This window comes from Miniopterus natalensis, chromosome 15, assembly GCF_054644295.1.
Source record: "Miniopterus natalensis isolate mMinNat1 chromosome 15, mMinNat1.hap1, whole genome shotgun sequence".
Taxonomy (NCBI): domain Eukaryota; kingdom Metazoa; phylum Chordata; class Mammalia; order Chiroptera; family Miniopteridae; genus Miniopterus; species Miniopterus natalensis.
The window spans coordinates 39,220,381-39,236,085 of NC_142095.1; the positions used below are offsets into that span (position 1 = coordinate 39,220,381).

At 39.7% G+C, this 15,705-nt stretch overlaps 1 protein-coding gene across 1 annotated transcript in view; it reads right to left on the minus strand.

The window, feature by feature from the left end:
* The window catches only part of ERC2 (ELKS/RAB6-interacting/CAST family member 2), a 612,577-nt gene that overhangs the window by 399,516 nt on the left and 197,356 nt on the right, over positions 1 to 15,705 (minus strand). The window contains exon 4 of the mRNA XM_087825036.1: positions 12,225 to 12,299. Coding sequence (XP_087681162.1) covers positions 12,225 to 12,299 — 75 coding nt within the window. The remainder of the gene's footprint in view (positions 1 to 12,224; positions 12,300 to 15,705) is intronic.

A 15,705-nucleotide genomic window follows, 5' to 3' on the forward strand; every position in this document is an offset into this window, starting at 1 on the left:
TGGAAACTGAGCCCCAGTGTGGGAGGTGACTGCCGAGTCTTTCAACAATCGGTGCAGCACAGGGTAAGAACCAACAGGGTCGGACACCACCTGGAGCCCTGGAACCAGGTCTGGGAAGTCCCTGCAGGGCCAGGGTTTAACTGGTTGGTTGCTGGGTTTGGGGAATCCACGATAAAGACTCCAGTGAGGACGTGCTCTGGGGTGACCGGAGAAGTACATCAATATTTTAACAACCAATGTAGCTGTACCTGTGCCTCTAGGCTGGTATCAGCCCTACATCGAAAGCTGCTTCAATGAGTACTGCCAGCTTTCTTCATCCCCGGTGCATGAAAGGAGCACTGACTAATTCAAATCATTTCCATTTCCACGTGCCTGTGACCCACACGGACGCAGAGGCTTGCCGGGGCCAGTGTGCACGCCGGGTAGACCAGAGTCACCTAGGGAGGGAGTGAAGACTAGTGATGACTTGGTCCCACCCCACAATATTCCATTCCAGGGGTGAGGGGTGGCACAAAAACCTGTATTTACTTGTAAGTTCCTCAGGTTGGAAAAATAAAAAATAAAAAATTTTCTTTTTATATATCTTTCCTGTTTATGTTAATAATATAAATAAATTTGCACCGCATGGGACAGGAGCAAACAATGGTTCTCCATTCAGTATTAAAAATACAGTTAAAACAACAGCTAATGGGTATTGATTACTTATGCAAGCACTATGCTAGAAAAATCTCATTAATCTTCCCCCTAACCCTATGAATTAAGTACTTGTTTTACCCATTTTAAGATCAGGAGATCTACGGAAGGTTAGGTAACTTGCCTAGGGTTTTCCCTTTGTTGAAATGACCTCCTAGGCCCAAGATGAAGCTGCTCCCACTCAGGATGCCACAGCAGCAAACCGAAACTTCGATCAGGTCCCTGCAAACGCCCCGTTGTATCCAGCCACCAAGCCCCACGTGCCAAGCTGGCCCGGGGCTCTGCACCTATTTCCTTGTCCCTTCTCACCCCCAACGAGCTTGACTGTGGCCCCAGCCAAGACATTTTCCTTTTTTCTCTTTTTTCTCTTTATCCTAGAAAACTTCCTGCCGTTGGCCCAATTTTGCAGTTCTCCAAATGGAGACTGCCCGCTTCATGACGCATTAAATAAAATTTGTTGGTATCACCTAAGCTGTCGTCTTTCCTCATTTTTCACACCTTTAATAACCTGGGACGGTTCCCTTGAACAGGAGAGAGGAGGCCACGTACCGGACCCTGCTGTCCGTCTGTCCCCAGGCCAGCCTCAGGAGAGACCGGCTGCGGCGACTGTGCACACCTAGAGGCTGGGCCATTTGGGTCCTTTCTTCCACACAGTACTTTTAGCCCTTAAAGATCACAGAGCCAGGTCGAAAGAAAATAGTGAAGAGCCTGGGGCCAGAGGAGAGGGAGGAAGAAATTTCAGAAACTGCTTCCAGATGAGCGCAGTGCTCAGGGTGGGCAGCCCCGCCCTCCCTCGGGCTGGATGGACATCGCATCCACATTTATCTGAACACAGCGAGGGTTGGATTCCCACAGGTTCGGGAGTCATAAAAAGATGGTCATCCGACCGCTCGATTCTCTCCCAGTGCTCTTGAGGAAAAGACGGGTGAAGGAGCTCTCCCTCCTGGCCGCCCGGCAACCTGAACTTGCTCTCCCCATTCCTTTGAACCTACTGCCCCAAAGTCCCCAACTGCCCTGGTTTGGGGCCTCATTCTCAGGATTTCAAAAACATACCGCAAATCCTTCTACATTCAACCAGTTTGTCTCATGGAAAAAGCAACAGGCGGCAGAGGAATTCAGGCCACCCCAAGTCACCAGTGCGGCCTGATGGATGTGGAAACTGGACCATGCCTCAGGGATGAGACATGTGACAGCCGGCACACTGTCATTACTGAGACTTGAAAGGGGAAGTTCACTTGAGGCCTGTGGTAGACTCTAAACCATGCTGGCGGGGGCGCACGCCAACGAGGAAATTGCAATCCCTAAATAAACAATAGGCTGGGAACCCGAGCACCAGCGGGAGGGAGGGTCTGGGCTGCTGGTCTGAGCTGGGCTGGCCAAGCTGGAGCAAACAAAGCAAAGATTTAAACTCTGCACGAATGTCATGTCAATTTGGACACCCTAGACAGGTCCTTTGGGAGTCCAAACAGTCAGTCACCAAGCCTCCAGACTTGGAAGAATTTTGAAAGCAAGACACTAAGTCCAATCCCTTCATATGCCAAATGAGAACAGTGAGAGCCAGAGGGGACAAGTGACTTGCCAAAAGCCCAACAGCCAGAAAGCTTAGTCCCTGGGCCATTTATTACGCCACAAGCCCACTGGGGGCTGCTATGTTTTTTCCACTGCTTTCTCCTTTCAAAGATGCTTTTAAAGTCTTTCCACAAGCAAACTGTATGTGTGTTCAGAGCTAAGACTCTGCCTGAAGTAAGTTTGTGAAATTCCTTCTCTCCGGTGGTCCTTGCTCAAATGTATTACCTCTTTGTTACAGGTAAAACTCAAGTTCAGGCTGAAAGGGAAGGGATGAGAAGGATTCCTTGAGCATCTATTATGTGCCAGGGTTTTCCTATGCCTAAATCCATTTCAATCCCCACCACAGCCCTATGCAAGCTGGTATCATGGTCCCATTTCACGGATGGGAATGCTGGAGCTGAGAGAAGCAGTTAAGCAACAGAGCCAATTCTAGTTTTCTCAGATAATTTAACTTTCTCCCTTTTGGAGACTTCTCAATTCAACAAAAGAAAACAACAATAGAAGAAATTGTACATCTTTAAGTTTTTTAAAAATGATTTTTCTTCTAACCAACTAATCGTTGTTTTTCCTAAATAATAACTCCTAATCTTTCCTATACAATGAATGCCCATTATTGAAAACATAAAACTTTAGATGGAAAAAGAAAAGGGAAAAAATCCTTTATTATCTCCCCATCCAGAATCAGTGCCAACATTTTAGTATATTTTTCCAAGTTTTTATTCTACATTGATAAATATATTCTCTTTATATATTGAGAATATTAAGTCTCCAACTACTATAAATGTTGATATACATCTCTTAGTTGCTATTTTATAGTTCTATTTTTATTTTTTAACTTTTAAGTAATCAAAGTTATTATCCTTTCCTTAGTAATATCTTTATTTTTACTAACAGCTTTATCGATATATAATACTCATACCAGAAAATTCACCCTTTTAAAGTGTAGAATTCAGTGGCCTGTGCAACCATCACCACTGTCTAATTCCAGAATATTTTCATCACCCCAAACCCCTGTACCCCTTAGCAGTCACTGCCTTTTCTACCCTCCCACTAGTTTCTAGAAACCACTAATCTGTCTCCATGGATATGCCTTTATTAGACATTTCATATAAATGGAATTAAATACTACGGCGTCTTTCACAGCTGGCTTCTTTCACTTAGCATAATGTTTTCAAGGTCTATCCACTTCATTTCTTTTGACTGCTGAGTAATATTCCGCTGTAAAATGTGGACATACCATATTTTGTTTATTCATACAAGATAATGAACTTCTGGGTTGTTTTAGCTTTGGGGCTATTATTAATAAGGGTGATATGAGCATTTGTGTATAGGTTTTTATTTGTACATATGTTTTCAATTCAAGTAAGGTGTACACCTAAGAGTAGAATTGCTGGGTCACATGGTAACTCCGCTTAACATTTTGAGGAGTGGCCAAATAGTTTTCCAAAATGGACTGAACCATTTCACATTCCCAACATCAACATATGAGGTTTTTCCACATCTTCCCCAACATTTGTTGTCTTTTTTACATTAGCCATCCTAGTTGGGTTTAAACTGTATCTAAATGTGGTTTTGAATTTGCATTTCCCTAATGAGAAATCATGCTGGATATCCTTTTGTGTCCTTATTGGCCACTTGTATGTTTTCTTTGGGAGACGTGTCTATTCAAATCCTTTGCCCAATTTTAAGAGGATTATTTGTCTTTTTATTGTGGAGTTGTCCTTTCTTTATTTTTAAATGAACCTTTAAATTAAAGTATATTATACACAAGAAGGTGGCCAAGTCATAGATTTTCAGCATGATGAATTATGACGAAGCGACAACATCTGGGAACGTGCAACCAGATCATGAAACATACTATTATTACTTGTACTCCAGAAGCTTTCTTCATGCCCCCTCTCAACCTCCACAACCTCTCTCCTCCAGATTAGCCGCTATCCACATATCTAACCATTGATTACTTTTGTCTGTTTTTGAAACACATATAAACACTATCATATTATATAGGTTTCTGTTTGGTTTACTTCAACACTGTTTTGGGGCTAGTCAATCATGTTATTACATGGAGCAATAGCTCGGTCCTTCTGATTGCCATATAATAGCATTTCATTGTATGAATATCCACTGTTTTTCCACTTACTTGTTAATAGCTATTTCATCTGTTTCGAGATTTTGTTTAGTCTGTATATAATTATGTTTTCTATCTTCTTTTTAAATTAGGTCTTGTACCACCATTGCTAGATTTGCTCCTAGATATTTTAGGGTTTTTAATGAGATCGGAAATGATACTGTTTTCTAAATTTCACTTTGTAATTGTTACTAGTATGCAGACATATGATTCATTTAAAAATACTGACAACCTATCTGGCTAAGTTCATTTATTAATCTAATAGTTTATACACGGATTCATTGAGACTTTTTACACACAAATTATGGTGCCTGTGAATAACAGTGGTTTTATTTATTTATTTCTAATTCTTATACCATGACGTCCAGAATATTGTTGAATAGAATTGATAGCAATAGGCATTCTTGTCTTGTTCCTCATATCACAGGAAAAGCTTTCAACATTTAATAATTAAATATATTGTCTGTAGCTTTCTTGTAGCTATCTCTTATTAGATTAAAAAAATCCTCTCTCTCTAATCTGAGTTTGCTAAAAGCTTCTTTTTTTTTTTTGGCATGGATGAATGTTGCATTTATCAAATGCTTTCTCTGCACTTATTGAAATTATATTAATTTTACTCCTTTATCCCATTAAATAACATTTGATATTTGGTAAACAGCATTAATTGATATCCAAAAGTTAGTCCTTGTATTCCTGTAATAAGCATAATTTAGTCATGTGATTTAATTGTCACTGAAGTCAGTTCACCAGGATATTTTACAACAGGTTTGAAAATGATTGCTTGTAAATCTCCTTTCTTGTAATCGCTTTGTTGGGTATTAATATCAAGGTTGTATTGGCCTCATAAATAAGATAGGAGGTGCTCCCCTTTTTCTATTCCCTAGAATAGCTTCTGTATGATTGATGTAATTTTTTTCTTCAGATGTTTTGCAAAATTCACTGAAGAAGCCATCTGGGCCTGCATTTATTTTGTTTGGTTTGCTTTTTGAATTATCAGGGGCTTTTGTTGGTTGTGGTAAGATTTTAAACTCTAGAATCATTTTTAATACAGGTATATGCAAATATTCAGATATTCTATTTCTTCACATGCAGTTTTGACAAGTTGTGTTTTTAAAGAATTTATTTAAGATTTCAACTTTATTATCATAATGTTGTTAATAAAATCCTCTCAGATTTTTAATGTCAATAAGATTGATAGCAATGCCCCCCTTTCAGTGCTATCTCTCTTTTTTTTTATTCTAACCAGAATTTGCATTTTTGTTAACCTCTTTTAAAAAGCAGCATTTGGTTTAGTTGTTCTCCTCTAGTATATGTTTGGTTTTTATTTCATTAACTTCAGCTTTTATCTTTATTTCTTGTTTTGAATATTTCAACCACAGTTGACATTCAATATTATTTTATAATAGTGTCAGGTGTAAAACATAGTGATTGGACATCTATACAATTCACAAAGTGATCCCCCTTGTAAGTCTAGTACCCACTTGGCACCACATAAAGTTATTATAATATTATTGACTATATTCCCTAGGCTGTACTTTACCTCCTCATGACTATTTTGTAACTGCCAATTGGTTCTTCTTAATCCCTTCACCTTTTTCACTCAGGCCCCCAAATTCCCTCCCATCTAGCAACCCTCAGTTTGTTTTCTGTATCTATGAGTCTGTTTCTGTTGTTTGTTCATTTATTTTGTTCTTTAGATTCCACACATAAATGAAATAATATTGTATTTGTCTTTCTCTGTCCAAATTATTTCACTTAGAATAATAACCTCTAGATCCACCCATGCTATTGCAAATGGTAAGATTTTCATTCTTTTTTATGGCCGGGTAATATTCCAAAGCATATATGTACCACATCAACAAAACAAAAAGATAACCTAAGGAAAGGAAGAAGATATTTGCCAAAGATACATTGAATAGGACGTTAATATCCAAAATGTATAAAGAACTCATACAACTTAACACCAAAACAAACAATCCAATTAAAAATGGGCAAAGGACCTGACACTTCTCCAAAGAGGACATACAGATGGCCAAGAGACATATGAAAAGATGCTCAACGTCACTAATCATCAGAGAAATGCAAGTTAAAACCACAATGAGTTATCAACTCACACCTTTCAGGACGGCTACCAATAAATCAACAAACTGCAAGTGCTGGCGAGGGTGTGGAGAAAAGGGAGACCTCGTGCACTGTTGGTAGGATTGCAAATTGGTGCGGCCACTATGGAAAGTAGTACGGAGCTTCCTCACAAAACCAAAAACAGAACTACCTTATTACTCAGCAATTTCACTTGTGGGTATTTACCCGAAGAAATCGAAGACACTAATTCAAAAAGATATATGTACCCTTATGTTCACTGTAGCTTTATTTATAATAGTCAAGATACGGAAACAAACCAAAATGCCCATCAATAGATGACTGGATATCTTTATTATTTCTTATTTCTTTTTCTCTCACTTTCTTATGGCTTAATTTGATCTTCCATTGTTTTTTTAAATTTAAAAAGTCTTCTCTCAACCAAACTGAATCACTTGCTCTTCCCCAGACACTCCTCACAGTTTCCAGCCTCCTTGCCTTTGCTCACATACCTCCCACTGTTAATAAACCATTCCTCCACTCTATATCAAGATCATGCCAATCTTTCAAGGCCTTCCTCAAGGGCTACGTCCTTCAAGAAGTACCCCCTGCCCCTCTCTCATTTTTATCCTTTGTGCCCCTGAAGCCCATTTTGCCATTTATAGGTCATTGTTTAGACCCTGGTTTATGTAGTTCCTTCCATTAGTGCCTTAAAGTCTGAGCACTCAATTTTTCTGAAAGGCTTTTCCATGGTGCTATGCACAAAATAGATGCTCAACAAACACTGGCATCTGTGACTCAACTTCAGGAGTTAAATTCACACCGACCAAACCTGTTTATTGCAGAAATCATCAACTGGCAACTCATTTAGACTCAAACACATCGTAAAAAGCATTTGGGCAAAGAAGAAAAGAAGTCTCATTTTTTTAAAGTCCTCTTTGCCTCTAAATGACAACTATATATCATACAGAGCTAACATTTAACTTGACATTTTGCTTTTCCTGGCTATCACTTAAAACCCACATTTTCCCCCTTATTTAAAGAAAATAGTTAAATAAGACAAAGTTGGGGTTTTTTAAGTTGAAAGATGAGAAGATGAAGAAATTTCTCAAGGAAAAAAAATAAGCTAAAGGATAATTTTTGGTATTTGTAAATGGATAGTGCACATCAAAAACACAGGGCTTTCCGAGTTTGAATGAGTTATACTCCACACTGTTATAAAGACTTAAGGGCAAGACTTAAAGCCCAGGGAGAGAAAACAGGGCATACGTTGGCTGTAGGGTACACATTTGGAGCCTATTTGGAGGGCTGATAACATATATGTATAAAAGGGTGAACCTTGCTTTATAGCACAAAATACAACACGGGGCCTTTTCAAAAATACCAAATAGGCCTCTCCAGTTCTCATGAGCTGCCTCAACCTGTTCTATGATGCAAACCTTAGCACACAATTTTCAAAGTAAGTGTCAAAAGGAAAAACAGTTGAACGCATGGGCCATCTTCGTTAAAAGCAGACTGGAGCATTACCGAGTGTGAGAACTTTGGAGGAGAAACCTGTGTTCAATAGACTAGCTGTAGAGCCTTGAGCAGGTTGCTTATACTCTCTCAACCATGGCTCTCTCATCTGCAAAATTGCTAAATATGCCTATTCACAAGTTTTTATATGTCAGGTACCCTGTGCCTGGTTACCCATGTGTGGTCAGTGGTGATCGAGCTGTGGGCTGTCATTGGTGGTGCAGGTGGTATCGTTGTTATTATTGCTATTATTTTTTTTTATAGCCACAAAAGGACCCAGGGCATATTTTGAAGCCTAAAAGTCATCATAATGGCTTGACTAGAAAAACTAGGCTTGACACAAATTTTATATGAACACATCATCCTAAGAGAAGAAATAATTCTAAGTAGAGTTCAGTGTTTAGACTCAGATAAGTAACAGTTCAAAAGATGGATGAAATAAACCTACAGCCAAAAAAAACCAAAAAACCATTTCAGCCAGCACAAGGTTTTCCTGATTAGATCCTAGGATGTGAATTAAGTTCACACTGGAAATTGGGATGCATTCAGCAGCCTAGGTTTGGATTGGAAATCTCTCCCTTCCTAGCTTGTGTGACCTTGGGAGAAGCTGGCAAGTAGTAGCTCTTGCCTTCTCCATGTTCCAGCACATGCCCAGTAGAACTGAATTGGCTGAATCTGACCAAATACCAAGATATCTTTCAGTGGAAACTTAACCCAACTGCAGGTCAGCTCAGCCTCATGGAGAAGAAAGATAATCACCTGCCTGAGCACAAAGACAGGCAGAAAGAGGCTGTCTGAAAATAGAGCTCACATGAAGGAAGCCAAAATAAGACATGGAATGAGAGAAAATGGGATCTGTCAATATCTTTTGAGTCCCTGGATCAAGCTGTGCTTGAAGTAATACTTCTGTTTTGTGTGGGTTGTTGTTGTATTTTTCCATTTATATGAGCCAATAAATTTTCTTTTGGCTTAAGTCACTTTGAATTAGATTTTCATTCATTAGAATTTCTGACTAACAAAGAAAAAAATTTTGAGATTATCTGACAAGTTCTGTCATTACTGTAATTCATTTCCCTTAAAAAACACACACACACAAAAAAAACACACACACACACTGGATACAGCTTAAGGAATGAACCCAAGAAAGTGCAACTTTTGGACATCATGTTTATGCCATGTCAAATTTATAATAAAAGTAGATTAAAAACACATTCTTTCAAAGGACTTAGCATTAAAGAAAGAAAAAAGAGGGTAAAAGCCTTTTAACTGCCGTTTTTATTGACAGTTCTCCATAAGAGCAGAAAGAGGAGCTTAGTAAAGAATTCTTAGACCCAAAGGCAAGAAAGAGAAAAGCACTGCAATATCCACAAGAAAACTAATTTTTCTGAGAAGCACACACAGTGTTCTAACAGTGCAAACTTGGAACATACCTGCCAGACCAAATCAGGGTCAAAATTAAAACTTGGAGCTCCCTGCAAGAAGATAAATCACAAATAACTTCAGTTCACTTTGCTTCCCTTCGTTTTCCTTCAGGTGGCTTCCGCTCCCCTGGCTCAGCTGGCTGGCAGTAGATGTGATGGTGACAAACGCCCCTCCCCAAGGCCTGCCCCACTGGGATATATCTTCACAGCTCCAAAAGTGCTGAAGGGTACAGAGAGTCACTACAAGTATGAGATCGTGGTACTAAAGCGCTTGAGTTTGGGCAGGATTTCACAGATTTTTCAAAATAAATACCTTTCTCAAGTTGGTGCCAAGTACGTGTGTGGAGAAAATGAAGGTTCAAAAGGTCACCCTCAGATTCACTAAGAAGCCAGGGATAAGTAGGGGTAACTTCTAAGCCCTTAATTCATGTCATCTCCCTGAAACTACAGATCCAATTTACTCCAGGAAAGCTCCCTTCACCTCCAGATTCTGCCAAGGCGCTTCAGATGACACCGACGTTCACCCAAAGGTGTTTGAGGTAAAAACAGCAGGGTCTCAAATTCTACCCACCAGGATTAAAGGTCAATTCTATTTGGTAGTCAACCCTACGGCTTGGAAAATATTGGTTTCCAATATTCCCTCCAACTTAAAAGGGATGTAATATACAAAATCAGATGAGATCACAGCCTCTATCACAAGCTACACACATGGCTGGGTAAATGACCCTCTGCCAGCTGCCTCAGTAATTCAATTTATGTATGTTGAGTAGATGCTAATGGGACCCAGAGTTTTCCACTGACAAGACAGAAGGCAGTGCTTTGTAAATAAGCAGGTATCCAAAGGACAACAGAAAAACTCCAGGTTCAATTCTCTGACAATACCTTGATCATCAGTTGTTGTAAAAATGTGCTCTACAGATCAGCACCATTGGCATCATAGAGGAAAACTCCAGACTCAATTTACAGGTGATACATGGCTGTAAATTTGCCGTAAAAATTATGTTTTTATGACTATCCACGTAGATAGCCTAAATGAGTGTTTTTATTTATTGTTTTCTAACAAAACATACGATGCTAAAAACAGTAGGTTAGAATCCAATAGATTTTCTACTTATGAAAGTCACAAGTAAGTACTAACTGTCTTTATAGTGATATCTACTAGGAAAATGCCCACAGCACTGGGAGAGATGTCATTCCTGGTTTCTCCAAAGGTTTTTAGAACATACTCATTCTTTAACACACACACAAACACACACACACACACACACCCTCTTTTCCATCACTAATTGTGAGGATGTATGTGTGGAGGTGGGTAGAAAGGGGACTGAATGACTGTTTGCAAAAAAAATTTTAAAAAAACTTTAAAATAAATGTTTTTGTCTCTTTTTTCTTTTCCTTCCTTCCTTCCTTCCTTTTAAGCCTCAACTAAGTTTCAAGTTTGGTTCTGATGTGAAGAAAGGATGAAATCCCAGTTACGAACCACTCCCCCTCAGGTGCAGAATAAAGTTTCTTTTCATAATAAGCTAAAACTACATAAATTCAAAACAAATTGATGAGCCAAAATTAGCAATTATTTTTTAATCTTCCTGGCAGTTGGTCCCTTTGAGCATAATTTTCAAACCAATGTGCTGCAAATGCATTACGAGTGCCTTGATTCACTTAACCTTCAGGAGGCATACAGTTTGAAAGCAAATGTTCTACATTATTTCCACAAAAATCTACTTGGATGAAGCAATTTCTGTCATTTACTAGAAAAAAAAATCCCAAGTCAGAATCATACATGCCAAGAACTCAAGAGTTCATATTAATTTATTTTTCCCCAGGACATGGGGATTTTTTGGCAGACAGTTCAAAATCATGTGCTATAAGACAGAAAGAAAAACCATTATCCTATCAGCAAGCCTCACAATTCTCCTGTAGGCTGATGGTGACCAGCAAACTCTTGAGTGTTAAACTCAAGTGTGAAATTACTGAATTTCAAACATCATTGTTATGGATTATTCTTTTTATTCATGGAGCAATTTAAATCAAGAATTATTTATTCTTAAGACAAATACTCTACTGCTTGTTTCCTTCTGGCTAAAATCGGAAGTAACAAGACTTCGGATGTCTAGATACTGACAGAACAAATGGTTTTCATTTAGATCTATTTCTTAATCCCAGATCATGACTTAGGCATCATCATTTACTTCATTATTCTTTAACTGCCCTAAATCCATCCAGGAGGATCTTTGATTCTTTGAAATAGCATATCTCTGGGCTTCCACAGCTAAAGAGGATACCTGGGGAGTATTTTAAAAATCACTACTTTCCAGGCTTCGTTAGGAGAAAATACTGGAGTCGAGAGAAGGTATTACTCTTTGATAAGTAAATTTTGCTAATAGCATCATTTAAATTATTTAATGACTCCGCTGCATATAAAACACCTTCCCTTTGCCAAATCTTAGTTTCTTGAGGTGTCTTTTCATGGTAATGTGAGTGGGAGGAAAACAGAATTTTTCCAGGTTCGGAAATTTAAAGCCCACACAAAACCTCTCTTTAAGGGTGAAAGCACTGGCCATGCTCCGAAGGGAAGCCAGCTCCTTTCATCCAAGGGCTACCTGAGCCCTTTCTCCCTTTGCTCGGAGAAGGAATCCTAATTAAAGGGCCCAGAAATTAAATGCACCCGGGAAGGCAAAAGGATCCAGAATAAAAGCAGTCGCCAGGGTGCCTGGAGAAAAACACAACATCCATTTCACGTGTCTGTTAGGCACCATCAAGTTAGAACAAACTCCGGAGTCACACACAAGCTGTTTCTGACAAATGTGAACAGCCCCTACCTTCATCTCAATGACAGTCTGGAGAGCCTTCGTCTTGGCTGGCTCCGGCTGAAGTTGGCTCCTCCGGTGCAATTCCTGGGGAGGAACACGATAGAAATAAGCCCGCCGGTTCATCTTCCTGCCACACCATGGCCGTCACACGGTGCCACCCCACCCACCGGGCGCAGGGCCGCTGCGCACAGGCACAACCGCGCCAGCCACAGGTGCCACCCCCCCTCAGCATCCCTCCTGCCTGGAGCCCGAGCTCCGGGGAGAGGCTCCTGGCACGCGCGCTATTTCTGAGACTTCCATCAATAATTAATGTCAACTGTGACAAAGCCAGCAAGTAATTATAGTCCAAATACTGTTCAACACTGGGGCTGTTGCCCAGCCATCAGATCATAATTTACTCAATTACATTGCTCTGCGCTCCCGACACAAACACAGCAAGGAGACGGCAGAAAGAAAATGACTAACGTGTTTGCAAATCTGGTGCGCGCATGGCATTTTGCTACTGAGGTAAGTTTGAAATGAGCAATTTAAAACCTTTTCAGTACAACTGTGTCACTTTTTGGAGTGAAATGATCTGATGAAACCCTGTGAATCTCTTGCTTCCTAATTTACAGTTTCAGTACTTGTTCAAAATCACACGTGTGTGTGATGTGTTTACGCACCCGTGATGCCAAGAAATTAAAATCGGCATTAATATCAACAGTGCTAGAGGGGAGGCAGAAATGGTTAAAGCCAGATGTAGACTCAAGAACTTCCGGAATTGCAATTTACCATTGCATTAGGTAAAGAGCAAACAATATAATTGCAATTGTAAGCTTGAAGGCTCACTTTTTGCACACCTCTTCTCAAAAGGACAATTCTATTAAGACTTTAAAAGATTGTCTTGGCAGAAGAGATAGCAAGGTTTTTTCAGTTCGTGCTTTGATTTTCTTAATAATTATCAACAGTTTTGTGAAAGGAGCCAATGACAGGAGTAACCAAAAGTGCCCACACATGGTTATGCTGCTGATACAAGTTATCTAAGAAGTAAATTCCATTAAGAAGTATTTGACTTGTAAGTCACCTGTGGAGTAATTCCATAAGACTTATCTTCTTCCAGAAAAATCATTTAAAGTCAACATGGAGCAGTTTTAGGCCTTTATATTCCATTGGACCACAAACATTAAAAAAAAGAAACAGCAACCACAAAAAAACTTGGACATTGAAGAAAGAAGATCAGCATAATTTCTAGCTTTTTATAAGTACAAACATTGAAATTAACTCTACCTGCACCGCTACCATCTATTACCATTGTCATTTCATAAAGATAGAATAGATTGATGTAAAAATTGTCAGAAGAACCGAATTCCACAATAAAAGATAGTCGTTCCCAGGATAAGAAAACGGGTGACCTTTCGCCCATATCCTATGACACTGTTCTTAGTTGCCAGGGGCCCAAGAAGACCTGGTTATGGACCATCGTGCACGTGTCCGGGGACCAGAGCTGCGGAATCACAGTTATGGCTCTGAACTATAGCCGTGGGGGGAAGGGGGGGGCACATTTTCTTCTCAAAGTCATCACTAGCACAAATTAGCAAACCTGTGCAGAACTACTTCTCAACCTCCAATCTGAGAAGAATTGGAATAGAATTCGTCTTTCTTAATGATTCAAAATGGTCTCACATCAATTAGGACATTTTTTCCTCTAACATATCCCTGAAAGAGATGGATGAAGTATTACTGAATCCATTTTATGAACAGATAAACAGAAAGATTCTGTATCCTTTTGGAGTCCCTGGACTGCAATGATCTGGTAGCACAGGTCATTTTTAGGCTCCATGGTGATGGCTGAGATTTTCTGAAGGAATGGCCTTAAAAGCCGCAGTCCTTTATTGTGCATCTACAATGTCCCTGGCAATACTTGTCTCCTTCAAGCCTCAACACTACCGTATTAGGAATATAGCCTGTGTGGTGAGTCCTGTCGGCTGCTGGTAAACATTTAACAAACAGCACCCACCAGGGCCAGCTTCAAGCGACCCAAGTGGTGTCATTGAATGCAGAGTTTGAAGGAGTGGTGCTATAACACCCCATTGCATAGTATTTCCAGCATATGGACACAATAGATATAAGAACCTCAAGAGCATAAATAATAGTAAAATATAACAAAAATTAAGAAAATGTGAGTACTTAATACAAGTCCTTTATTCATGAGTTTAGATATTTAATTTGTAGCATAGGTTGTTAAAACAAGTTTCTAATATTCAGCTGTCATGGGCTAGTACAATCCAGTTCCAGCACACCACTGGGTGAATCAATAGTGCTTCAAACCTCCAGAAAAAGCTACCTAGCCCTAAACATTAATTCCAAGATAGCAAGAGATCACTAGACCAATAAAATCTCATAGATGAGAAAACAGAAAGTAAATCACTTGTGAGAATTGTTCCATAGTAAAGTGGTAGAAGAAATATATTTCACCAGTCACCAGTTCTGATACTGCTGTGAGTGGGGAGCTCTCCATGCCCCCCACTGAATGCCAGTGGAAGTGGGCTTCTTGCACTGTCACGAGAAAAGGAATGTTCTGAGACTCATATGGGAGAATGAGTGGCATTTATTGGCTTAAGTTTCCAAGGTCCCATGTCCCTGCATCCCACCAAGGAAAAAGTCCCATTTTGCTTTCAGCAGAGCTAGGATTAAAGCTGTTGCCCAGAGTTTCTGTTCCACATTTTCATGGTCCAATCCAGCATCAGGCTAATTTAGTATTCCCAGCTGCAGTCCATCAGTCCATTGCCTATGGGGTCCGCAGGCCCACATAGCTACAGAGAGAACACAGGCAGAAGCAAAGCCAGAGGAACAAGAGTGCCAAGAAAGCAAGCTCCTTCATCTGGAGATTATGTGTTCCCAAATTTTCATGAGCTTGCAGTGGCCCCACCCCCTTTGAACAATGATCTCTGTTCTAGGTTAGACTGACAGGCACCCTCCCGACATCATCCCAACTTTACAGCACATGCATCCATCTCCCCTTTGTCGGACCCCTTCCCCCAATGATTTTCAGAGGCTGGAACAGTGGTTCCCTGAGGAGTGTGAAGTTGCAGCTTCCTGGTGAAGATGCCCAGATGGTCATGCTTATAATGTCTGGCCTCCCTTTTGCTCATTTCCTATTATTAATAATTAGCTAATTACAATGGTAACAATACCATGTGGTACCAAAAGCATCTTAACAAAAAAAGATGAAAATGAAATTCATGATAATTTCATACCCTAGCCAATCCCAGTTCCAAAATAAAAATCGTAAGATAATTTGAGGAGAGGTTAAGCTTGTATAAAACAAATAAAAATAACCAAGAAGCAACAAAGCAACACAAAGAAAATAAAGCCCATCGGGTAAAAGCATGTGCTGTTATAATTTCTGCCAAGCACAAAAACATCTTTAAGGGCAAATATGCACTAACAAAGCTAAACTTGTAGCAACAGTTTTGTAAAAATGGAAACAGAATTCTCTTTGCTATAATTA